Source organism: Neolamprologus multifasciatus, chromosome 23 (assembly GCF_963576455.1).
Source record: "Neolamprologus multifasciatus chromosome 23, fNeoMul1.2, whole genome shotgun sequence".
NCBI classification, from domain to species: domain Eukaryota; kingdom Metazoa; phylum Chordata; class Actinopteri; order Cichliformes; family Cichlidae; genus Neolamprologus; species Neolamprologus multifasciatus.
The window spans coordinates 8831869-8858507 of NC_140460.1; the positions used below are offsets into that span (position 1 = coordinate 8831869).

Consider the following 26639-nt stretch of genomic DNA (forward strand, 5'->3'; position numbering starts at 1 on the left):
CAGCAGGAAGATACAGAGGGTTATAAAGAGTCTACAGATAATTGATGTATGACATCATATAAAAATGAATCTGTAGTTTATCTACTGTCTTCTTATAACTAGAACCTGCTAATAGACATCAGGACAACAGATAAAATATGAGGTTAGAGGATGTAACCTTCTGGTAAAGCACTATATACTTTTTATTGGCCATGCTGACATATTTACTGACACAAATGTCTTTTGATCTCTATTATTTTATGATTCCCATATTTGCATGAGAAAACTAATATTTTTGACTGTCTATTGTGATGTTTTAATGTTTCTCTGACTGAAGAAGGGAGAATTATCTCCTTTTTTGTAAGGAATTTCACAAAATTATTGTCTTCAATCGGGTGAATAAGGGTGGACAAGTTGAATATGTGTTTATAAAATATTTGAGTGCTATCCCAATAATTCTTTCTTATATAACAACTCTGAAGCTATTTACATTACAATCACACTTCGTTAGACAAAGCCTATATGACAGATATGACTGAGAACAAATGTTTGAATTTGTATTTCTGCAAAAAGCGCAGCGCCAAGAAGCAACTCAGAAGCTCATTTCTCCGAACCATACAAACCGCTGTGGTCAAAATCTACTCGGTATTCACAAACTAAACATGTTTATATATTGATAAAGTAAAAAAATAAATTTGAATTACTGTATGTACTTAACCACTGAATACATTAAATGGTTATATACAAAAAAAAAATGCACATAGTCCAAATTTTGTGCTTTGAAATCCAAGTATTGCTACTGATTGTACCAGCATCAGGTGCTTCTCTTGCAGCAGGCGAGTATGGGGTGTGTTTACCTGCCAAAGTTGTTGCTAGTGTTGGAATCATATAGTTTAAATAGTGCACTATAGTGGTTTTATAGATACCATATGAATGACGTCCCGCGGTGTTCAATCAAAGTTCTGACTAACATGTTTAATTTGTCCCTTGTTGCTTATATTGCTGTTAAAAGAATGCCCGATAGAATAAAGCTCTGCAAAGTACAAAGACAAATTTGATCTTTTTATCTAGATGTCTCCAACACACAGGCTCTGAGTCTTCTGAGTTCTTTAAGGTAACCTTCTGCTCACTCTCATCTCCAGCCCACGGGGACGGGGGGGGGCAATGTCCGAGGGGTAGCGATGTCACCACAGAGTCATCCAGATACTGAAGTGGTTTTGTTCTGTCCTCTCTCTCTGATGGGGTGACTGATAGGAGGGATGGCGGGGCTAGAGGGTTGACAGAACAGTCTTTGGTTCATTTACAGGTCTTTCTCTAGATTCCCATATCCTCACACCCCTTGTCCTTTTTGCCAATGCTATATAGGCTGAGAAGTTGTCACAGAAAGCTGTCTTCCACCAGGTCACTACAGTCTAGACACATCTCATCCAGCAGCGTGATGTCCTCCAGAGTCTCACCCTCGCGCTTAGCAAAGGTGGAACTGCTGGAGCCTGTCTCAATGGCGCTCTCTTCAGATGTTTGTGAGCTACAGGGGGCATAAATAGCACACACGTTAGTCTCGTCTAAAGTGTAACACTGTGAACTGTAGCAAAAGTCACTGACTTTTACCTGTGTCTGTTCCTCTTTCCATATTCTTCGTCAGATATAGGGTCCAGGTCAGGAAGGGGAATGATGTAGCCACTGTCAGAGCTCAACCGCTGTTCATCAAAACCACTTTCTCTGTCCTTCAGCTTCCCCTGGTTTTTGTAGGCAATCCCAATGTAGTCCTCATTTTCCATGCATACCCGAGTAACCGCAGGGTGGTCGCTCTTCAGGAACTCGTGGTTTACTCTTTCGTATTGCTGAATCAAAAACAACATGGGCCCATTAGAACTAGATACCAATACATGGTGGAAACAAAAGATATAACTTTTTCTTGTTGCACAAAAGCAATGATGATTCAATTCACAGAATAACCATAGCACTATGGAGCCACAGGACTGGAGAAGTGCGGTATGTTGTGTGTAATCACTAGCTAGCGATCTAAACTGAAAATTACATATCTCATGCTAGCGTGAGGTGCTAAAACAGGAGCTGGTTCGTGTTCTGCCACCAGCCATTTACACTGTGGGGAAGGCAGAGGTGAGGCCGGTTTGATGTGCCATGTGTCGTGGGGTCATTAAGACTGGGTGGTGGAGGCAAGAACTGGGGCTGTGTCATTAGGCCAGCCGCTCTGACATCCAGCTGCTGCATTTGAACTCTAATCACTTGTAGGTTTGTGTGCTTGCGTGTGTGTGTGTGTGGTTTTTTTGGTGTTTTTTTTGTTTTTTTAAGAAAAAGCGAGAGAGCTTGAAAAAAATATCCAAATGCAGAGAGAGTGGAAAGGGCGTTAAATACACAACTTGCATTTTAAACACATGCTTGGTAAATGATACCTAAAAAGCCAATAAACAGCCAGAAAATGAAAAAAATAAAAGGGCAACAGAATGCACAGGTCCAACCATGAGGTCAAGAATGAGCAGAGGTAAATCTTGAAAGCAGGTGTTAAGTTTCCACAGAGCTCTGAGGCTGTAAGAGGTCACAAGGAGACGCACCCTCTTGTAGCTGGAGGGTAACAACGAAGCTACTGTTTCACTCAGACCCAGGAACGATGGCCTCTTCTCTGGCTCACTGTTCCAGCACTTCATCATCATCTCATACCTGAAAAAGCAACAAACATGTGATCTGATGCAATCGTCGAGAACATACAAGCTGTCTTGCACTTTGTAAGTTTATCTTGACAGATTCGAGATGCTGTGTATCACAGCGCAGAAATGAACACCCCAACAAAGCAACTGTATAACCATTACGTGAACCCCTACATACACATCATGAGGCGCATGCTCTGGTTTTGACATCCTGTATCCACTCTTGATCTTGTTGTAGAAACTCGAGTCCACCACCATCCCTGGGTACGGGGTGCCACCTTTGCACAGAGACATTTTCACGTGAGTTTCTCAACCAATATTTGGATTTGCTTTTCTTTAACAGAGGTTTGCTGGGACTCACCTAGGGAGAATATCTCCCAGAGGAGGATGCCGTAAGACCACACGTCACTCAGAGTTGTGTACAAGTTATCAAAAATACTCTCTGGTGCCATCCACTTCACCGGGAGAAAAGTCTGTTTTACGGCAGAAACAAAATCTTCAGCTATTGTTGAATCTGTTATTTTTTAAACTACAGTATAATTTGTCCGGAGAAGAAACACTTACGCTCCCTTTGGATACATAGTTGTTGTCATGCATGATGTCTCTAGCCAATCCAAAGTCACAGATCTTCACTATCTTGCCCTGAGAGAGAAGGACATTCCTGGCTGCAAGGTCTCGATGTACACACTGTTGAAAGAAAGTAAGGAAACCTGATTAGCACTTCATTGAACGACATAGCTGTTCTCAGTTCTCTCTTAAACTCATATTCTCTTCGAGCTTAAACCAGTACACTCTGCTCCCATAGCTACTCTCTCAAGCACATTTTTAATGCAGTTTCATAATGCTTTATAAAGCATACTCTTTGTGTATACAGTGGGGCAAAAAAGTATTTAGTCAGCCACCGATTGTGCAAGTTCCCCCACTTAAAATGATGACAGAGGTCAGTAATTTGCACCAGAGGTACACTTCAACTGTGAGAGACAGAATGTGAAAAAAAAATCCATGAATTCACATGGTAGGATTTGTAAAGAATTTATTCGTAAATCAGGGTGGAAAATAAGTATTTGGTCACCTCAAACAAGGAAAATCCCTGGCTCTCACAGACCTGTAACGTCTTCTGTAAGAAGCTTTTCTGTCCCCCACTCGTTACCTGTATGAATGGCACCTGTTTGACCTCATCATCTGTATAAAAGACACCTGTCCACAGCCTCAACCAGTCAGACTCCAAACTCCGCCATGGCCAAGACCAAAGAGCTTTCGAAGGACACCAGGAAAAGAATTGTAGACCTGCACCAGACTGGGAAGAGTGAATCTACAATAGGCAAGCAGCTTGGTGTGAAAAATCAACTGTGGGAGCAATCATCAGAAAATGGAAGACATACAAGACCACTGATAATCTCCCTCGATCTGGGGCTCCATGCAAGATCTCATCCCGTGGGGTCAAAATGATCATGAGAACGGTGAGCAAAGATCCCAGAACCACACGGGGGGACCTGGTGAATGACCTGCAGAGAGCTGGGACCAAAGTAACAAAGGTCACCATCAGTAACACACTACAACGGCAGGGAATCAAATCCCGCAGTGCCAGACGTGTTCCGCTGCTGAAGCCAGTGCATGTCCAGGCCCGTCTGAAGTTTGCCAGAGAGCACATGGATGATACAGCAGAGGATTGGGAGAATGTCATGTGGTCAGATGAAACCAAAGTAGAACTTTTTGGTATAAACTCAACTCGTCGTGTTTCGAGGAAGAAGAATACTGAGTTGCATCCCAAGAACACCATACCTACTGTGAAGCATGGGGGTGGAAACATCATGCTATGGGGCTGTTTTTCTGCCAAGGGGACAGGACGACTGATCCGTGTTAAGGACAGAATGAATGGGGCCAAGTATCGTGAGATTTTGAGCCAAAACCTCCTTCCATCAGTGAGAACTTTGAAGATGAAACGAGGCTGGGTCTTCCAACATGACAATGATCCAAAACACACCGCCCGGGCAACAAAGGAGTGGCTCCGTAAGAAGCATTTGAAAGTCCTGGAGTGGCCTAGCCAGTCTCCAGACCTCAACCCCATAGAAAATCTGTGGCGGGAGTTGAAAGTCCGTGTTGCTCGGCGACAGCCCCAAAACATCACTGCTCTTGAGAAGATCTGCATGGAGGAATGGGCCAAAATACCAGCTACTGTGTGTGCAAACCTGGTAAAGACCTATAGTAAACGTTTGACCTCTGTTATTGCCAACAAAGGTTATGTTACAAAGTATTGAGTTGTATTTTTGTTATTGACCAAATACTTATTTTCCACCCTGATTTACGAATAAATTCTTTACAAATCCTACCATGTGAATTCATGGATTTTTTTTTTTCACATTCTGCCTCTCACAGTTGAAGTGTACCTCTGGTGCAAATTACTGACCTCTGTCATCATTTTAAGTGGGGGAACTTGCACAATCGGTGGCTGACTAAATACTTTTTTGCCCCACTGTACATGCCAGCTGGAGGGATGTCTGTGACCACTGGATATTTAGGGATAATAACTATGAAGCTGAATGAAAAACTTCTGGCTGCAGTGCGTCCCTGTCTGGTAATTCTAGCTCTGGCGGTGCTGCTACTATATTCGGTTCCTGGCCTCTCTCTGGAGTGGGCTCAGCAGCCTTCACGGGACTGCTTATCACACAACCACTGATTTCCTTAGTTCGCCCCTTTGGCCAGTATGGCTGTCTTCATATAGGTCAAAGCACAAAACCTACAACCTGCGATTAGTGCAGAGGGAAGCAAGGGAATGCAAGGTTGTAGATCTGTGCGTGGGGGAAAAAAAAATTTCTTTTAAACTTACATTTTTGGAGGCAAGAAACTCCATGCCTTTGGCCACCTGGTAGGTAAAGCTGAGCAGGTCAGTGGTGGCGAGGCCTTCATTTACGTCGTCTGACAGCATGATTTCCATTTCACCTTCTGGTTTAGAAAACACACACAAACACACCCTGAAGCGTTATGCGAGTATATGTTCAACGTGTATTGCAAATATAGCACTGCCTGCGCAAACCTGGCTTTTACTAATGGCAGGGAGAAATGAGGCATTATTATGCATGTGCTGCAATTATCCTCTCCATGTAATTGCAGGGTTTTACCAGTCCTAAAATTCTGACAGGGTGTACCCCCTGGCTAAAACACTGACTCAAACATAGCACCAAGGCCAAACAAGTCCACATCAATAACTCTGAGGGCAGAGCAAGAAGCAGGACAGGAAGACGGTGCGTACCACTCGAGTCTTTCTGCGAGGGTGGATGGTCATAGTTAGACCGCTGGATGTCTGAGTACTTGGAGGCATTGCTCATCTCCAGCATGGGCACATACTGAGTGCTGTCAGCCTGCTTCATATCCATGTAGTCCCCTTTGCTTTCAAATGACAGGATCACATAACTGGGAGCAAAGACAAGAAAGGAACGTTGTTAGTGATGGCAACCTATAGCAAAAATACATTCTACAAATTATGTGCATGTCAGTTTATGTGTGTGTGTCCTTTAATCCTCTCACTCCCCTAGGCTGAGGTTAGAGGAAGATGTGGTTGAGGATAACATGGTAGGCCAGGATTAAATTGTGTTATGGTCATTTTGAGGTGTGGTCACTGTGAGTCATCCATCAACACAGATGAGCCTCAAAAGAGAGCGAGAGAGGGCTGCTATTTTACCATGAGGATTTGGGTGGACACAATTAACAGGTACCTCCATAGTAACGCAATTAAATTGAAAGCGGAGACCACTTCAGACTGTGATCTGATTAGGCAAAGATGCCAGACAACCTCCTCAACCATGGAGAAACTGGTGATAGAGTTACTGATTGGGGGGCGAGATGGACAATGTGAGTGCACGTGTTGTAAACGGTTGCTTGGGCTTGTAAAGACTTGAGGATGTTTGGTCTTTTTGCAAAGTACCTTTTGATAACTGTCTGCATGGAAAAAAAAAATATCATTCCACAAATGAAAATACATTATTTGTGATATATGTGCAGATGTGAGCAATATCTTCTATATGTTGTACCTCCTGCTGCTTTCATCTGCAGGGTTGATTCCAAAGATATCCAGCTCCTTCTTGTTCTTCTCGGGGTTCAGACTGAGGAAGTTCTCCCTGTTCTTGTGCAGATAGTTAACCAGGTCCCCATAGAAGCAGTACTCAGTGATAATGTAGATAGGGCCTGGGAACAACACAGAAGATGAAGTCGTGCATTGGCGTCAGTCTGCAGGCTAATCTTATCAGAGGCTCATAAAAGGCTAAAAGCACAGTCAAGAGGGCAAGCCTCCACTTTCCCATAAAAAGCCTATTAAAATACCACACCCAGCAAGAGCTGAGGAAGGCTGTCAATCTTTTTGGGCTGTTACGATTATAAATGTCTGCTGTTCCCAAATCTGAAAGAGTGTTTGTGTGAGTGCGTGCATGCAAATGTGGGTGTTATTGTTTGTGTGTCTTTGTAAAGTGGTGACTAAATTACATAGGAGAGGCAACAGTGGTTATGATAAACAGTCATTATACTACCTTACATGTTTGCTTATGAAAGTGTGTGTGTTTATGTGTGTGTGTGCATGTGTCTCTATGTGTGTGTGTTTATGTGTCTTTATGTCCTTGGTTTGTGTGGGTTATTTACCTGACTTGGTGCATGCTCCCAGGAGGTTAACAATGTTGAGATGGGGTCCAAGATGAGTCATGATCTTGAGTTCAGACATCAGGGCCTGTTTCTCACTGGAGCGTGCTGTGGCTGAAAGAAGGTACAGCAAGCATGACTATCACACACTCAGTCAAACCAACAACAAGCCACTCAGTCCCATATCTAAAGACCTTAATCATAAGATATGGGACTAAAGACAAAAATATTTCTCTGTAGTGTCCTGTCTTCACTATAGTGAAAACTATATTTTTCTTGTCTTTACAGCTTTCACTTTACCACCCCCTTGAGTTCCTTCAACAAATAAAATGAGCTGTCAGCTGTTTTCCCAGTAATATATGATAATGTATATAGACAGACCTGTGCCACTGACTGAATTCATTGTTAGAGTTTTTTCAAGGCTTATTTTATTTACCACTGAATTGGCAGCAGTTATGACATGGCAACTGTTAAACTCACGTTTCAGCATTTTCACTGCCACCTTCATGACAGGTTGGGAGCGGCTGAGCCCATAGGCGGTGCCCTCTACCACCTTCCCAAAGGCTCCAGAGCCCAAGATACGACCTGTGAAAGACGTGACAACAGGGGATCAGTTTCCTTGTAATAAAAACAAAAGAAACTGCTCAGGCATACAAACACATCCATACACTTTGCATGCTTCTGCTCTCTCATCTGTGACTCTTTCCAGTGATTGACTGTCCCCTTGATCACTGACTCAAAACAAATCCCAGGCAGAAAAACCTCAAGCTAGATTAGTTTATCGCCCCCTAACTTCAAAGAAAGAGTGAGCCATCCTGGCTGGAACATCCCAGCAGGGAGGCCACAGAGCCTCTATAGAGTTAGCATATAAAAAATGACTGTCAGCTCACCAAGCACAAGTCTGTCACGGGGAAACTCCCATCTGGAGTCATAGGGAAGCTGCATTGGATCCACATAGATGTACTCATGACCGTCTGGGCTCACAGATTCTATGACCCTCCAGCGGATTTCATATCGTGGTTTCTGAGAGACAAAGAACACATAAAAGATGGTTAATTAACCTTTGCAAATTTACTTTTGTTCTAACAGTATTGGGGTCTTTGTTTTGCAGATCCACCCACAAATTAAATTTCCTTTATTGTCTCGAAAGGAAATTATTAAGTTCAGGAGCTGATAATGCAATATCCAAATATCTTGCAGGTGAAAAGACTAACAGTGTCCAGTTGAAAGCTCAGAGTAAAATCTGCAGTTCATTATGTATGCTGAAAAAGGAGAAATGGATGAACTGGTGAGCAGGTGAGAAGTGGGGATAAAATGCAAAAATGATCACAACAATACCTGTTTCCAGATAACAACCAAGACAATGAGTGAGATGATGACAATGACCAGGAGCACCAGCACAGCAGCAGCTACAGTCAGCTCAGGGTGAGGGCCTGTTCAAGAGGAAATCCAGCAGTCACACATGTTAAATGGATCACGCATTAATCACGTGGATGCAGCATGTCTACTGAAATTCTTGCAGTGAAATGTGCTTTATTTATTGCATAAGAAATATGAAAACCACAGGGTGCGCAGAGAGTTAAGCCAAAAAGTCATGTTGAGAAAACAACACAGAAGTGGGGGGGATGGGGTGGAGATGAGGAGCTGTTGTAGGGAGATGGGGGTGAAATTGTAAAGCTCATTTGAAAGGACCAAATGGCCTAGTGATTCCTGCAGTCCCAAAATTAGCTGTCAGAAGAGCAGCCCCTTCCTGATGACCCACCATCAGTTGTGCCACTAAAAAGTCATCAGCTGACAGCTGCTACAACACTGGCAGAGCTAAGCTAGCCCTAAACAGTCTTTACAGAGCACATCACACCCCGAGCGTCAAAAATTAAAGGAAATTTGGAGGATAAAAGGTGGAAAAAACAACATAATTTCAAAGCTAGGTTAAAAAAAGGAGGTTATTGAAGAGGATGCAGTGAAATATGTTTGTGTGCTCTCACCATTGGACACCAGTTTGACCTCCCTGCTGACAACAGCCATTTCGTTCCTGGCCAGGCAGCGCACTGCCATTGTGCTTTCCAGATGACCAAACAGGACCTGGCTCTCCAGGTTATTGTCTTCATCGATGTGTGAGTCCAATGTGATCTCAGTGGAGTTGGCAGGGATGGGCGCCCACAAAGACGAATCATTAGCGCAACTGGATGGTAACAGCAGTAAAAAGACTATGTAAAGCATGTGTGTATATAGAGAGGTCCAGAAACAAATGAATGTTTTCTCAAAGAAGACTGCACGTACTGTTTGATATTCTTGCAAACAAACCACTCCACCGTGGGTGTTGGCTGCCCTCTGGTAATGCAAACCACAGACTGGCCTTGAGGAGAGCCATGGTGAACGTCCATCAGATCAACAATGACTGCAGGCACTGTAACACAGTCAGTGTAAGCATGAGAAAAAAAACAGACTTTAACTGAGCCTAAAAGGTTGTCAAAACAGTATTCATGGAAATTGATTTCTCTGACCTTTGATTTCAAGGATTAAACTGATATCACGACTTTGGTTTCCGTTCTCCACCCGCATGGTGTAGTTCCCGCTGTCCTCCTCCTTGGCTCGGATCAGGGTGAGAACACTCATGTAGCTGTAAAGAACAACACAACCAGAAGTTCCAATAAGCACCCAGTAGTGACAGCCCACAGTCGCATCAACTCTAACTAATTAAAAGGCAAACTAGCTAATGCGTGAGAATTTTACTTTGAGGTTGTCATTAGCTCTGCTGCCATTAGTGGCGTTTCACCTGGTTTCATTGATCTGCCGAAGGCTGGTGGAGATCTCTGCAGTCACATAGCTGAGTGGGTAGCCATCTTTAAACCAGCTGACATGAACACTTGGGAAGGAGTTGACAACAGCCCTGAACTCACAGACTTTATCCAGCGCTGCAGATTCGTATTCTCTGAACTCCGGCTTGATGGACAAGAACTCACTTGCTGTGAGACATGAAGAGAGTCGAAAAGATAATCAGTAATATATCATTGTAAAAAGAAAGACCTCAGAAATAGTATACATGATATTCACTCTGGATAAGGGAGGTTTTATACCATAAACTTGAATAGCTAGTTGTTTCGTCTGGCCCCTGTTACTCAGTATGTCAGTGATGGAACAAGAGTAGATGCCGCTGTCTTTGGTTGAAGCTTGTGGGATGGTCAGGGTATAAAAGATCTCCTGAGTTCTCTTGTTTTCTCGCACTGTTTTTGTACCACGATTTGCCTGCCAAACAAAAAAGGAACATCAGAGATGCTCAGTTACAAACAATTTTAATACAACATTAAATACAGTTGGAGTCAAAATGACGTGTGCATTCACCAGTTTGCCAGGATACTTCCAGTGATCTTCCAGAATCTCAGATCCCCGAGCCAGACAGGTGACAGTTATTGTGTCGCCCACCAGCAGAGCGGTCTTTTTTGCTGTCAACTCAACATCCAGCTCATCTGTGATACAACATTTTATCGAGTTAAAATGATGGTGTAGAGGTAAATCTTGATCAAAGAAGTTCAAGCTGAAAGCTTAGAATTAACATGTAGGATGCTAAACTTGTGTCTTTGTCTTACATATTCACAAACACAAGAAAACACACCTGTCCAGCCATGGACAATGTATTCCTCGCTGTAGAATTCGTGTCCATTTATGACGGCCTTGCAGACATAGGTTCCAGCAATGAATATCCCCAAAGCGCCCCTCTTGCTGTCATAAATACTAGGCACAGGCTGCTGGGTGTCACTGTTAATCAGAGTCACATTAGCATTTGGATCGGACACTCGACACTGGATCTCCATCTCATCGTATCCAGACAGGACGTGGTTGCCAAAAGGTATCAGTGATTCCAGAAAGGGGACATCGGGGTCTGTGTAGGAATAAAACAAGATTATCACACCAGAAAATAAAATCAAACACACAAAACACACAAGCTCAGTTTACTCCATACCTGGAACATAAATGTAGATTCTGCTAAATTCTGCTGTATCCTCAGTGATAGTTCTACTATAAAAGCATGTATAGTAGCCAGTGTGGCTTGCGGTGGCACTATCCACTGTGATGGTGCTGAAATACAAGCCGTTGGGGTCCTCCTGCGTTTGCTCCAATAAATTGATTGGCGTCTCCCAGCCCAGTTTTTCCTGTCCATGACAGGTCAAGGTGAAAGGGGCGTGGAGAGTAACTACCATCTCGTCCAGCTCTGGCAGCAGCACAGGGACTGAAGATGATGAGATCATTCCTGCAGTGGGAGCTGAAAGAAGACACATACAGTGGGTCATAAATCTTCTATAGGTCCTAAATACTCTATGGTCTGTCAGTCTGTCTTTCTTACCTTTCACGTGCAGGTTAAAGGAGAACTGAGCAGTATGAGAGCCACTTTGAGCAATTATGGTATAATTTCCATTGTCTTTTTCCAGAGGATGTCTGAATTTCAAAGTGCTCATATACCTGGGTAAGAAAATGATAAATATCTATAAATTTTAAATAAGTTTCCCACATGTGTAAATTGAGCATTATGGTGACAGCAGCTCATCCATCTTAGCATGTTGACAGAAAACACCCAATCTAGCTCTGCACTTTTACGCTAAAATCACATTTACATCTCATTGTCATACATCTCTTTTTTTTTAAAAAATGTTACTAGTTTTGCCACTACTTGCGGGAGATGTTATGTTGGACAACCACCATAAGACCTTCAAACTAAATGTCAATGTTGAATTTTCCTGCATAAAAATCTAATAACAAAAAATATTTTTCCTCACCGATTTCCTCCCTGGTGGCTAGTCGTAGTAAAGAGGTAGTAGTTCACTTGTAAGTCTTTGCCATCTTTCATCCATGTCACTTTGGGGGCTGGGTATGCGTCAATAATGATAGTAAACTCTGTCTCCTCAAAACTGTGGACAAATTCTGTGGATAAAATCCCACTGTGGTCCATGGCCACAAAGGAATTCTCCTCTGCAAAAGGAAAAAGCAGAAGACTGCAGGTTAAAATGGGTTAAAGTGAGTGAGGAAAGTTAACAGTGGTGCGAGTCAAGGACTGGGAAGAAGGCACATTGACAGGGAGGCTGAAGGTGAAATGAAGACCTGACACACATCTGTTGAACCCATCCTATAAAACACAGTAGCTGATGCTGAAAGCAGCGGTGATGTTTTATGGTTGGATAGCAGAAAATGACTTCCACACACTGCTGAAAGTGCTTTGTGTACATATGGGAAAATACAAATATGACCTGAATGATGATGAGAATGTTAAATATATATGATATAGCTGATTTTAAGTCGGCCCTTTACGCAGTTATTCACATTATTACAGCTCTGCTGGAAACTCATTGGTGGTATCTAGGAAAGGTTCTGGGGGATGACTCACCAAAGACCGTCACAGCCACCTTTTTGACTCTGACATCACCGCGTTTGTCTGTAACAGAGCACTCATAGGTGCCACTGTCCTCTGAGGCGGCTCGTGGGATACTGAGGATGTAGACGACCCGCTCAGGAAAAGTTTCCTTCATCAAAACTGCATCCTTAGCCTATAGACACAAAAGAACAGTGTGAGATCACCAGAGAAAAAAAATATTAGCAATATGATATCTGAATGTTGTAATTCACAGAGTTTTCCCTTTTGCAGATACAACATCTGTATATCAGAATCTGTATGTCGTGGTGCTGAAGGCTAATGGTTAAAACACTTGCTAGGCCACAGGAGATAAATTAGGATCACAGAGGCTTTTAAAGAGCCTGTAATTGCAGCTGAGACCAAAACCAGGAGTCATGAGTCCTGTGTTCCTACCCTGACCATCTCTGGAAAAAGGCTTAAAGGAATCCCATGCAAAATCTGCACATAGATTAAGTATCTGAATATAAACAAACTTAAGTTACAAATGCAACTTGCTCTGACCCTTCAACGTAACACTTTAAAAGCATTAAATGTTTAGCTGGTTTACAAGTGCAGATAACATCTGTCCGACATGTTTCAAGGTCAGTGGGGTCAAAGATTTACTATGGTTTCTCTTGCCCTTCTTTTAAACTGCTTCTTTCCCTCAAGATAGCTGTGGCAGTTAACTCTATGCAAAAGTGCTGTGTTTGGCTTAGATCCTCACAATAAAGACCCAACCTTCAGTTGCTGCTTTCCTAACACATAATTTGTAACCACTAAAGGCTGTCCTCTGAGCTATATTCCACTTGCCACTGCTAGCTTTGGGTCCAAAACCATTATTTTCTTATTTAAGGCTCAGTACTGCTGGCTTGGAAATGACATTGGGTAGAAGGACACACTGCAAGATGAAGTGGATGAGTGGCTGAAGCTGTATAGGAGACTAAATTTAATTAAAATGGGAAAACACAGAGGGAAATGACTGCATCTTGCCTGTTTTTTAGGATGGAGCCACTGCTGTTGAAAGTCCAGGCCAGAAGGAACGATGCATGTGATGTTTAAAGGCTGCCCTGCTCGCAACGTCTCTTCACTGGCTATTATCTCCATAGGGTCTAAAGGGGGACCAGCGGAGAGCATTTATCAGCAACACAATCTCTCACATCACATGTGGCAGCCTGATTACCGTGACTTGATTTATCGCAGAGTGGTGGTTATACACCAACACACACACACACACACACAAACACACAGAGAGTGCAAACATGCATGTGAAGTCATCCCACTTCTGTAATAATGACATAATGTCATGCAGTGAGGTCACCCTGTAGCCTTCTCTTCATAAACAGGAGTGTTTCCAGCTGTTCAGTTATTCTTTTTTTTAATCTTTATCCTGCCATTTACCATGTCTATAGCTCCTATTTCTTTTTTAGTAAAAAGAGAGTATATCATACTACAACTACACTTGTCTTGACTTACCATTAGACATTACAGTGTAAATAGAACTTCGGAATATCTGGCCATTCACAGTGGTTTCACACTGGTACTGCCCAGGAGATAGGTTGTTTGAGAAGAAGCCTTCTTTGCTGTTGTATAAGGCATGCATAGCCTCTCCACTGGGGACTTTTCTCAGGATGACATAGGAGTCCCAGTGAGACACACGACATGGGATGTTGAATCCATAATTGTCCATATTGTCCATGGAGACAACCAGGTCTGTGGGTAACTCGGGGACAAATGGAACATGTGGATCTAGGTACAAAAAGAGGATTTTTATAATTTGCTTCATGACTTTGTTTTGTTTTTTGTTTTGTTTTTTGCTAATGCTCTGTTAGAGTCAACCTAATATTCTTTAAATGTCTCTAAAGCTGCATTTACAAATTCACTCTGTTGGCCTATTTCAGCTTTATTTGATCGATTCGGTGAGGAAACGACAGGAAAGCGGGGGCAGAGAGAGAAAGGGGAAGACATGCGGCAAAGGGGCACGGGTGGGACTTAAACCCGTGGCGGTCGCCCTCAGCCTATGGCATGTGGGCGCCCGCCAAACGCAAAAAACCGACAGCCCCCACAAATTCACTCTAGTGCTGTAAGCCGCCCGAGCAAAGGTTATATGGTATAGCATAGCATATGACCAATATATTCACCTGGGACAAAAACATAAATTTCTGCTTCAGCATCTTCCAGTTCTTCATCCGGGTCTTCATATTTGCATGTGTAATAACCCGTGTTTTCTACAGTTGCGTTGTCTATGAAGAGTGTTGAAGTGTAATACCCCGGATAAACCAGGACGTTTTTCGGCAGCGGTTCCTCCCAAACCACGTTTCTTTTACCGGTGCAGCTTATATTGAAGATGGAATTGCGCTGTAGGACAAACTCCTCCTGGTTAGACAAGATGGTTGGTGGAGGCAGTCCAGAGGTAACTAAGAGACAGTTTGGTAAACATCAGAGAAACAGCTGGGAAACTATCAAAAGGATTTACCTGCAGACTGTTTTACTTACCTGAAACCAAAACCACCAAACTGCCTCCAAAGAGGACAAACGTCTTCAGCCAATCCATGACTATGGATGCTTTGACCTGTAAAGACAAACGGTTATTTACTAAAGACGAGGACACTTTATCCGATCTTACATGATTTATCCAATTTGAAAGCATTAATGTTTAAAAAATGGATCAGTGGAGTTTTCACTTTTGAATTTTGACTTCTACTTCCTAAGCCCAACTTTAAGTAATTATATCGAGCTATGATAACCCCATGCGTGCACATTTCTGGTGCCACACATTGCTTTAGTGCTGAAACTGTACACATGTGAAATTTATTGCAGATGTGCATCCATTATTTTATTAAGAGGAGAATTACTATTCGCAAATTGTGACTCGCAATTCTGCCGTTAACCCTTTAACCTGAACCATGAAATAACTGCCAGAAATCTTAAATTTTTTGATAACGGAGTGTTTGTTAGACAAAATATATAAAAATATATCGAATTTTAATCTGATTATATATGATATTTAATTTGTATCACATTTGCTACACAAGCCATATTTTTGCAATTTAGTCATTAAAAAGTTGTCATGCAATTCATATCATTTTTGAGGGTAAAAAAAAAAAGTCACGCTGATGATGCAGAAGTCTCAAAAACTCACAAAAACACATGTATCAAATATGATATGCTGGGCTTTAAAGGGTTAATAACTCCGAGGTACTTTGAATAGGAGCCAGTGGTGGCTGCTCCCAATCGATAGAGGGCGACACAGTCCACCTTATAAGTGCATCGAAGTTAACCCCCCCCCCCCCCTTGCTTACTCGCTCTCCTAAAGCTTATCTTTTCGTTTTATAAATGCACATTTTAGTTTTTGCATGGAATGTAAGCACAAATTGGTTGCACATTGTTCTGTTTCTCCCCTTTTTGTTACAATTCTAAATGTACCTACAAAAACACTGTTATTAACTGGATAATCAGGTCTGATACCTTCTCAAATTTAGCCCATTATTCCGAACAATTCTTTACAAAGATCGTGTTATGTCTGGCTTTTTCAGGTAGCTCTGCAACTATGATCCCCATGTTCTTTGAAGCTGATGGGCGATCAGGGATTTTTTTTTTTTTTTTTGTAAATCAGGGGGGACGTAATTTGAGTGGCTCACTCAAAGAAAACTCTGCTAAAGATTAAGCTCCCCTTCAATTAACCAATTAACTCTCTTTAAGTACTTTTCTTTCTTTTTATATCTCAAAATAGGTTTTACATGTGATGGGGAGGTCTAGATTCCATTTTCTGTAACTTCCTTGGTCCCAGACAATACAGCTGCTGGTCCCTTTGCTGTTTCCTGTGGCTGCCCGCTCTGGCTCGGTCGAAAAGAACTAAATTATCCATGGGTAACCTGGGTTTGTTTAGCTCTATAATTAGCGCGCCCAGTGTGCACAAAAGTACATATTCGCGTGGGAATCAGTTGACAAAATGCCTAATCCGTTTGGCATGTTTGTGCACTCGCGTTGTCTCAAACAATTTCGAGAGGGGATTTTTCAATTGCATTGGCTTGGCAAGAATTCTGTAGCCACTGCGCGTAAATCTGACTGAGCCTAAAGTGGCAGTAAGACTTCGTGCACGTCCCGATCCACTTTTATTTCCTCTGCTCTCCCAGCAGGAGACTCAACAAATGTGCCACAGAGCAAACGCATCCTCTGCTGGGTTTGGACACAGTTGAGCAACAGCTGATATTGGCTTGTCTCAACTTTCACTGGGTCGGTTATGTACCATAATTTTCCATAAAATACAGTTAAAATGTTTTAAATTCTTGTGAGTATTCACTCTTGAAATTTTGACCACAAGCGGTATTCCTCTGTTAAACCCGTTGGTGACATGGCCCTAAAAGTTCTTCCTTTCTCCTTTTTCTCCTCTTGGATCAGTTCAGCCTCCGCTCGAAATCTCCAGTCAGCCTTATTGAAGTGCAACCAGCACAGATTTTCCATTTTAATTCCTCACATTCCTGGGACAGACTAGAAAACAATGTGATGTACAATTTCCAATGTGTTTCTCATTAAATGCCAAGCAGCATCCCACAATGGAGCCTTCAGTCTTCGAATTGACACCTCCAGCTGTGAGCCTAAAACCGAGCGCTTTTATCCAGCAGAGTCAGCATGATCTCTCCGCTTGGCGTCCAGGGGTGAGACCATATGGTGCAAGGGGGAGAGGAAATCAAACCCCAAAATCCTTTTGGATTGTTTAATGCAAAGCCTGCATACAAATTGCAGGGTCGAAGGGCTCCTTGCGATCCATATTAAGTGAATGCAACTTTTAGATCAACTTTTCTATTAATATTATACGAAATGATATGGTGCATTAATAGGCTAAACTAATTAGGAATACAATTAAACTCCATCTAATCTTACAGAACAGGAATCTACTGTAGATTTCCCACTCTTTAATTATATCAAAACGAGACAACTTTTCAAAAGACTAAGAAAAATAAAATTCAATCGACCCCTTAATTACCTTATACTAATCCCTGCTTTATATTCCTTTCGTGTAAGTATATCCACAATGAATTGGTCACTCCAAATGCCGCAGCATAAAGGGTCCTTTGCAGCGGTTATAATCCTCAGAGGTCCTGCTCTGTGAGAGCATATGTACCACCCTCTGTCCGCATCCACGACTGCCTTCACTACTGCGCTCCAGCTACATCGACCTGTAACTGATTCGATGTTACAGTCCACCCTCCTCCCACCGAAAAAAAGTAATCATCTGTCTCAAAGTAAATAACTCCCAGGAAATGACCCCCCCCCCCTCCCTTTCTCTTCTTTCGAGCTCCGAGACCCTTTTCAAAGTAAGAGTTGGACGTGTATACCCGCTGAAATCTGGGCACAAAATGGCATTTTCACTGGACTTTAGTCGGATACGAAAACTTCTGAAAGTAAAACTCTTCATGAGATATTTTGGGGAACCTATGTTGTATGTGATGATGTTTAGCTTTGATGGATATGGTATTTTGTGACTAATTGTATTACTGATTCGTGTTAAGAAGGGTTTTCCTCAAATTAAAACTTACTTATCTATGTTTTCTTGCAGGATCCCCGTAGCCTACAGTGAACACAGTTCTCAGTCAGAAACCGCGAACTGCGGCTCTCGGAACGCATAGAGGGCGCTCCAACACCACCATATCACCACCTACCTTTTCGTCTTTGCTTCCTCTCTCTCTCTCTCTCCCTGACTCAAAGGACAGAGCCTTCTCGATGAGGGACACACACACACACACACACACACACACACTGGCACACGTGAGTCAGCTGTTTACCGAGTGCTCATCCAAGGCTATTATTTTTTCACCGTATCTCCCTTCACCCCGGGCCTCTCCTGGTGGGCTCACAAAGAAGAATGGGTCCCTATGAATCACCTATCTTTTGGCAAAGCAGAGGGGTATCAGACCGTTGTCTTTGCATAGAGCAGGGCCCCGGGGCCGATGTTTCACCCCCCCACCCCCAACTCCATACGGCCCCTTGGCGCAATTACTTCCACATGTTAGGGAAAAGAACTGTGTCCTTGTTCTCCAAACAAAGGATCTCAACTTCGGAAGGCAGAGCTTAGCTCAGACCTGTTTTTGCCTCGTTTTGGGGGTATAAAACTGCTCAGTTTCAACAGTTCTAACTTCCGTAAAACATTACAGGTAAACTGGAAAAAGTTTTACTTCCTTATCTCTTCGTGTGAATAAGTTCAGCGCAAAATCAAGCAAATACCAGGCTTCGCTAATAGATTTCTTAAGAAAAAAAATCCTCACAGTTAATTTTCACAACAAATTACAAGCACAACAAACGCCTAAATATTCCAGATATAGGCCTACACTGCATATAACTCCAGAGTTCCTGCATGGTGACTGTCTTGCCACCAACTCTCCACCAGGGGGCTTTGACAAAAAAAATATAGCGGTATTAATTATATGTTAACAGCAACGTTCAGTTGCTACATAACAAATAAACACATAAAAATAAATAATATATGTAAATAAATAAAAGACTGAGAAACTAAAATCGTTACACCCTCCATTTGATGTGTGTTTAAACATCCCTTTTAAGCAAAAAAAAAAAAAACAGCTTCTTGCCAGAGCAAACTCAATGCACAACTGAGTTTAGCAAACATCGATATACAACATAACATTTCGTCTCATAGACATGATAAGTACTTAAATGGAGTACTTAAACTACTGGATGGACGATGGCCTTTGGAGGGCGGTCCTTGCGGGAGCTGTCCAGCGTGCTGAACTGAGCAATTACTAGTGTTGTCCGTAACCTATTCAACACCCTCTTTTTTTATAGCTCTAACCTCTCTATAAGGTCAGGCATTAAATTGATTTTTATAGATCATAGAAAACGAAAACAGTGCATGAAACACAACACACTAAACATTCACCAGAATCCCGCATTATATTACGATGTATATTAAAAACAATTCCAAAAACCTCCAAACAGTGTAAACAAGGAAAAATGGGATTCATTTTGGATCAACAATGCAGCATACAATTGTCAACAATATATGTAGTTAAGTTCATTTAAGCTGATATTAATACAAATATATGAGGTCTCCATAGCGCTCCATGTGTGAATGTACCTGACCCCGTTTATACAAAGATGGATGCAACCACTTGACTTTTTGAAAGGTCAACGTAATAATTAATTATCACATCCTTGTCTTGCACACACACACACACACCCCCACACACACACACACACACACACACCTACACAGAGAGAGAGAGGGAGAGAGAGAGAGAGAGAGAGAGAGAGAAAGAAATTGGCCACCATATAAATGTATTAGTTAATTACTATACTCCAAAAACGTAACCCAGTATCATAATTTCAGATCCATGTGCTTAAGTGTAAAAACGTTCAGGTGTTTAACGTGAGATCAAAGCGTGTGTCCCAGAGGAAACCCGTTGATATGTGATTTAAATGAATGGAATAGATATATGTGCGGACGGTGAATGCTACACTGCTGATAAATAAATAAAGTGGACCTCTCTTGGAGGAAAAAAACAGACAACACCCCCCCTCGGGTACTTCAGCTTCTTCCAGCCCATCTCTCCGCATGAGACAGCAGCTGCACCAGGCTCAAAAGAGCTCTTATTAATTGTCTTTTGTCATGCGTAATTGCTGTATTTTCAATGGTGGCCGATGCAGGACGACTTTGGAGGGCCCTTGTTTTTCTGTGCATTGGTTGGTATAGTCCCTTTACTGCAGAATTTATGCTCCACAGTCTCAGCCCGGCATTATTTCAAATGTCTGTGTAACCTCCGTGTGATCGGAAAAGTTCGTCATTGTGACAGTTATAGAAGAGATAGCCGTTCGACCTGGAAAAAGGAGCTTCAGCCCATCATTATATAGACCTTACAGTTTGAGGTCACGTCCCGTGGGGCTGAAAAGGGGGAGAGTCTTTGTCGAAACTGTGGTTTATTCCATTGTTAATAGCTTTAAATGCTGCACTGGTCTTTCACACCTGCAAGGGAACTCTAATTCGATTAATAGGAACTTCAATATATATTCATTAGATGGCTTTCCCCCAATAATATATGATCACCAGCGGGATGTGAATGGGGACCATTTATTCCGACTCTGAATGGGCCTGCGTGGGACCAAAACTTCACCTGCTTCCCCTCTCAATTAGGAATGTATCCCAAACTCTGACAGAAACGAGTTAAATTAGGCGTCAGCTAATTTCCAGTGGCCCCTCCTACGTAATCCCTCCTCAGAGCCTTTCCATTTGAGCGTGCCCCCTTTAATTCACCATAAGTTGAAAGGTTCAAATAGTGCCTAATGAAACAGTGACTAAATCGTTCTCTGTCGCTCGGAGGAACCCTGTAGCTGTCTCTCAAAGCTCTCTCAGCACACAGCCGTCGGGGGTCCTGGGCTAAATGCGAGTCCCAAGGCAGGACAATCTAACCTGTCAAAGCCTTTGCCCACTTCTATATATACTTGTTCTGTGGTCTCAAGCAATAGCAGCATAATCAACCAACGTGGGACCGAAAACGCAATTAAACTCGCTTTGGACAACCAAAATCTTTTCAAAAGCGAACATTAATGGACTATTGGCTGCTCCCCGGGGGCGTTATCGGGTACCCTTTTGTGGTCACATCTAAGGAGAAATTACACTTTCATAAAGCTCACTTCATCCATTTTGAATTAGATAGCTAGATCTTGTAAATTGAGCTGCTTCATAATGTTCTTAAATAAAATACGCACAGTGGTCATTGAGGTGTAACAGAATAAGGCCACTGGTTAGGAATGACAGCTTAATAATGATAGCTGTCGTGACAGAAACACCTTAATTCGGTGAAATGCTAAAAGATAACTGAACCCACGGTTTAATGAGCCAGAGGCTAGGAAAGTACAGTCTTTGTAATACAATAAAACAACTTTATCTTTTTTAAGGTGGAATTTTATTTTTTTTAAAAAAACATTTAATTGTGTTTAAATTAAATTATATAAGGGGGGCCTTTTTTTCATAAGATTATAACGAATGTACGTTTGAAACCTTGTAATATTTCACTTATAATACTGAATATTTACATATTTCTAATGGAAAAGTGAAAAAAAATCATCCCTGCGAGCAGTTTTTAAATCAACTCGACTCTCAAAGACGCAAAAATTAGTTTTTCCACTTTGTATTCATTAGCAGTGTTAGGAAATATTAGAGATTCGGGTGAGCATGTGCCTAATCAATCATAGTAAGTCAATAATGACAAATTATTAGGTCAACTCGTCATGTTTATTTCAATAAATACAGATATACAAAGTTTACAAATTGTTACATACAGGTTTCGGGTTTACACGTCAGACCTTTACTATTTATTGGGGTTTTCTGTGCTACACGTCACTGACTGTAAAAGTATTTCCGGCAATAACTGAAATCATTTACTGGGGATAATTAACAAGGTAGTGTAGGTGAGAACCTCAGGGGGATCCACATAACATCAGTCACATAGTTGGTCATGTTCCCAAATATTTCACGAACACCTATCCACACTGGTTTTAAAACATTAAACATTTGTTTTGAACATTATAAAGAACATGGAGCGAAGAACAATTAATATTTGCAGAACTTCTTCTCAGGCTTCATGCAGCAGATATTTGGCTCAGGGGCTGGGTGATGCCGTGATCCATGAATGCAGCAAGGCAGAGGATGCGCCAGCAGTGGAACTTGTTGAGCCGAGTTGCTCTCAGATGGGTGACACCTCTTTCTCTTCGGAGGCTGAGGCCGGAGATAGAGACTCCTCGTCTTCTGACCTTGAATAGTCTGTGTGGCCGGTTGTGCATTTGCAACCACTGTGCGCGCTCCTTTGGGTGGCTTTACCCTCCTTCTTGTGCTTCACTCTGCGGTTCTGAAACCAGATTTTCACCTGTTTCTCTGACAGGTTTAAATATGTAGCGATTTCGATTCTCCTGAGTCTAGAAAGATACATGTTCGTGGAAAACTCCCTTTCAAGTTCCAGGAGTTGCGTACTTGTAAAAGCCGTGCGCATCCTCTTGCCATTCTGTATGTGGTTACTCTCGGAGGCACCTGTTAGAGGAAACAAACATTTTTTGAGTCATGTTTTAGTTCTCTACTTCCTCTGTGAATGAGCGCTCAATCCAAGACAGGCGAAATATCGCGCGTAAATCGTCATGCGTAAAAACAAGTGCATACCATTGATCTTACTGCTACAAAGTACAACACGAGTTCTAAAAAGTACGCAAATATGTGCCGGACAGTAGCTCTAGTCATGAGCCGAGATAGTAGAAAACACGTGCTTACCAATAGAGAGACAATGGTATCTCCTGGGATCTGTGACGCTGAAGGTGGGCGTGCAGACAGGTGTATGTCCAGGGTGAGCGAGTGCAGGAGACTGCTGATGTGCTATTCTCTGACAATACTGTGGCTCTGCTCCTGGAAACTGACTCTTCAGCATGGGAATGCCGCTGCGGGAAGAGTGGATGTGGGATGTGACGCACAGTGGACAAACACAGAAAGTCCCATTTTTCCTGGAGGGGCACACGGGAGCGGTGACAGTCATTACGCTCGGAGAGTGCATGCTGATTGGAATAAGGAAGTCTTGTCCTGGATGCTCTGTTGGTCCAGGTCGCACCGTATCCTTGATTATTAAAGAATCAACATAAAATGACCTCGACATGGCTGCGTCGCTGATAAGTGATCACTCGGTGAGCAGGTTGATTGCTGCTTCTCATCTGAGCCCCTCGGGATTTCCAAAGGTGCTTATGTTTGATGGTCCAACAAAAGAGAGCCCGAGGAGGGTTGGCCCTGCAGCGTCACCCACGTGCGCACCCGGCTCTTGGGGTTTATGCTGTCAGTGACCTAGACCACGTGATGTCTCATATGGGCCTCCAATCACAGCTTCAAGATTTGCTTTTTTTTATGCCGAATTTACAAAAGTCTTGACTGGTAACATAACATAATCAGGAATTTTTATTTATTTATTTATTATTTTCAGAACTGTGTAGAAAGTTCTACAAAGACATTTTTCAGCATATTCACACTGACTGAAGTATTACTTTGTAATACATTTGAAACAAAACCTTATGTATATATATATGTATATATGTATATATATATATATATATATATATATATATATATATATATATATATATATATATATATATATATATATATATATATATATATATATATATATAGATAGATATAGATAGATAGATAGATCGATATTGCGAACGTTTAAAGATTGAGACTGGTGAGATTTGAAAATTCAAACTTGTCACTACTGTACAGCTGTTTGGAAACACCTTCAACTATATAAATAGATAGTTTAGTATCCATAACACTTCAAATTTCTGACAAAACGTGCTTTACATACGCAATTCACTTTTCTTTTTTCTTTTTCTTTTTTTTTTTTTTTCCAAATTTGACCTGCAGTCAGTTGTTGGTTTATTCACATTCTTTTAAATTACTGATAAGTCTGACATAGAAATGAACGATATATGGCCAAGGCTAAGGATTGATAGTTCGCAAATGAGATTTAAGGAATTGTCCACGCGACCATAAGCAATAATTGCTTTGCAGACTAATCGTGCATTGAATCCGGTTGGTCCAGGTTTCACTTCTGGCAATTAAAGAATTATGAACTCATGGCGAGTCTGGTCTGGGGTTATTTGACGGCGATTAGGATTCAATTAGAAAGTGTTTATAATGGCCAGTCTGTGCGGGGGTAAACAGGCAGCTATTTCAGAAATGCGTTAATCCCTCATCTTGTGACAATAATTAGCGAGTTTGATCCCCAGGCGGGTCACCGGTAGGTTTAGCTTCTGCTTTCATCTGCCAAATAACGCCTCGAACCTTCATATGTGAGCCGTCAGTGGGGTTAAGGTGCAGACGGTACAGGTACAACACCACAGCTATTAAGTTGTCCGCTGTCTGTAGCAAAACAAATAAGGCCAAAAAGAAAAAAAAAATAGAAATAGCCTCATGTGGATTCCAACTTTTAAAAAGTTATTTATTTGTCACCATTTTTTTCTTGAAAAACCTGCTGTATGAAACTCATCATCGCGGAGCAAACACACATGTTTACAACAAACAAGGCAACTGAAGCACTTAGTCAGCTGTGACTTTCGATGCACTATTTGAGAGAATTACAAAATCTTTAAAATCCAACCATAATAAAGATAAAAAAACAGACATGTCAGTCACACAGACAGTAATTGCTCTAATAAAGCGAATTCAGCGTTTGACAAGGAAGACGCGCAGTTGTTATGGTACAGATAACAGTCCTGAACCAGAGAGAGACGGAGAGAGAGAGAGAGAACGGGAGAGAGAAAGTAAACCAAGCGGAATGATGCGTGGCGCGCGCCCTCGCCTCACCATGCGAGGTCTAATATTATTTTTCCATAATTTTGCACGATAAAATTTCATTGTCTATTAAGTAATCCTACAAATGAGACCCTTTATGAGGCTATAATGAGTCCTAATTGCCAGGACTAGTGGAGCCACGTGGAAGGATTTAGGAAGCATTAAGCCGTCGGGTACTGAGCACAGGCTGTTACCTAGCCATTACTTTCATAATTCAAGGAGAAAATTAGTCCATTTAAGGGAAAAATCCTTTGATTCCCTTTATTCTGCTCGGGGTGACAGGGCTGCAGTGCATTTTTTTGTCCGCTTCGGTTAAGAAGTCGGTGCAGTAAATGGGGCCGGTGCAATATTACTGGGTGTTTAAATGTTAGATTAAAAATGAGAAATGTGTCCAACTCCCGAGGCCCCACCTCCCACTTTGCCTCTTCTTTCTCCCTAACGTTTTGCGCCTTTAGTGCAGCAGTACCCTCCACCATTCAACCCCTTTTCAAATCATGCTGATGGGCAATTAATCAACGGCCCATTCAATGACTTGAAAATTAAAATTAAAAGAGGGGGATTTTTTTTAAGTTAAATCCCTTCTGAGATAGGTGCAAGTTTGTTTTTTCTTTCAGTCCCGTACAAAATTTCTAGTATCAAGTTCATTAAATAGGTGGGTGTGTATGTGTGCATATCCAGCTCCTCCCAGCAGTAAAAACACACAAACTTATTAAAGTGCTAAAGTCCCCCCCCCCCCCCCCCCCCATTCACCTCGCATCCCATGCCATATTATACCGTGAAGAAGTCCATTAATGTTTTGTTCAACAAGCGTCATTAACTTGTTTCAACGCCTTTTTACAAACCTTGCATTGTTGTGCAGGGCCAGTCTGCGGCCCATCTTGGCCAATACAGTCGATGATTTGCCCCTTTATTAGTTTCCAGGCAACAGATCCTGAATACCAAAACTCAAAGGAAACACTCTGGTTCTCCATATAGATCTCAGTGGCGATGGGGGGAAATGAACAATGATCCCGTGGACAACATAATGCCATCCAATGACTTTTCATTAACAATTATCTGGTTGATGTGAATAGCAGCTGCAGTGGCTACTCTCCATCTCAGAGCAGGGGAGAGAAAGAGGCTTGCCCCTGAATAGTATCCTGCAGGAGTTTGGGGGGTCATGGTCTCCATGAATGTGGAATCTAATTTATATCTCAGTGAATAATTAGGTTTCTATGCAAAATTGAGATAGAAATAATTACATCTTAAAATGGTGTGACAACTTAGCCGGATAAACAAAACAAAGCAGCGCCATTTAATGTCTCTCATCAGGAGTTTTTGAACTCTTTTAGTTCCCTGATCAAGATCAATAAACGGCATTTAAAGTTTTGTCCTAAAAAAATGGATCAGATATTCTTCTTTCAATATACAATCACAGGACTGTTGTGTTGCAGCTATATCCTTGAAAATATCTACAAACTGTTCCAGTGATTGGGTACACACAACACTGTTAAGGAGCTCAGGCTTATAGAAAAGTAAAGTGACAGCTTCAGTGTAAGAAGAGGCTGCTGAACAAAGCCAGCGAGGGCCCTGTTGATGGCCTATAGAGATGTCCTGCACCAGGCTCCCTCTAATTAGGGAGACACTTCTCAGCCTTACAGAGCTGTTC

At 42.0% G+C, this 26639-nt stretch overlaps 2 protein-coding genes across 2 annotated transcripts; both read right to left on the reverse strand.

Annotated features, from left to right (window-relative positions):
- Window positions 1–514: 514 nt before the first annotated feature.
- pdgfra (platelet-derived growth factor receptor, alpha polypeptide) lies at window positions 515–17860 on the reverse strand. Its single transcript, XM_085151660.1, has 29 exons — window positions 17639–17860; window positions 15148–15223; window positions 14793–15068; window positions 14128–14400; window positions 13645–13763; window positions 12649–12808; window positions 12044–12236; window positions 11614–11729; window positions 11233–11532; window positions 10885–11151; window positions 10614–10738; window positions 10349–10517; window positions 10048–10237; window positions 9776–9891; window positions 9552–9678; window positions 9257–9453; window positions 8610–8704; window positions 8162–8294; window positions 7752–7856; window positions 7275–7385; window positions 6674–6827; window positions 5896–6056; window positions 5473–5588; window positions 3210–3332; window positions 3007–3118; window positions 2824–2923; window positions 2553–2658; window positions 1588–1820; window positions 515–1504 (listed from the first exon to the last, which is right to left on the reverse strand). The coding sequence occupies exons 2-29, from the start codon at window positions 15203–15205 to the stop codon at window positions 1357–1359; spliced, it is 4383 nt and encodes a 1460-aa protein (XP_085007786.1). The 5' UTR covers window positions 15206–15223; window positions 17639–17860; the 3' UTR covers window positions 515–1356.
- Window positions 17861–21823: 3963 nt separating this feature from the next.
- Window positions 21824–23445, reverse strand: gsx2 (GS homeobox 2). The gene is made up of 2 exons (XM_085151661.1): window positions 22925–23445; window positions 21824–22690 (listed from the first exon to the last, which is right to left on the reverse strand). The coding sequence occupies exons 1-2, from the start codon at window positions 23298–23300 to the stop codon at window positions 22350–22352; spliced, it is 717 nt and encodes a 238-aa protein (XP_085007787.1). The 5' UTR covers window positions 23301–23445; the 3' UTR covers window positions 21824–22349.
- Between the last annotated feature and the right edge of the window lie 3194 nt (window positions 23446–26639).

What these genes read in the sequence shown, in the direction of transcription:
- gsx2 (XM_085151661.1), bottom strand. Translation starts at nt 23,300, where the DNA reads ATGTCGAGGTCATTTTATGTTGATTCTTTAATAATCAAGGATACGGTG. An exon ending in ATACCATTGTCTCTCTATTG is followed by an intron (nt 22,691 to 22,924) that starts GTAAGCACGTGT and finishes TTCCTCTAACAG; the next exon opens with GTGCCTCCGAGAGTAACCAC.
- pdgfra (XM_085151660.1), bottom strand. Translation starts at nt 15,205, where the DNA reads ATGGATTGGCTGAAGACGTTTGTCCTCTTTGGAGGCAGTTTGGTGGTT. An exon ending in GTTTGCAAGAATATCAAACA is followed by an intron (nt 9,454 to 9,551) that starts GTACGTGCAGTC and finishes GTTACCATCCAG; the next exon opens with TTGCGCTAATGATTCGTCTT. An exon ending in GCAGATGAAAGCAGCAGGAG is followed by an intron (nt 6,057 to 6,673) that starts GTACAACATATA and finishes CTTTGCTCCCAG; the next exon opens with TTATGTGATCCTGTCATTTG.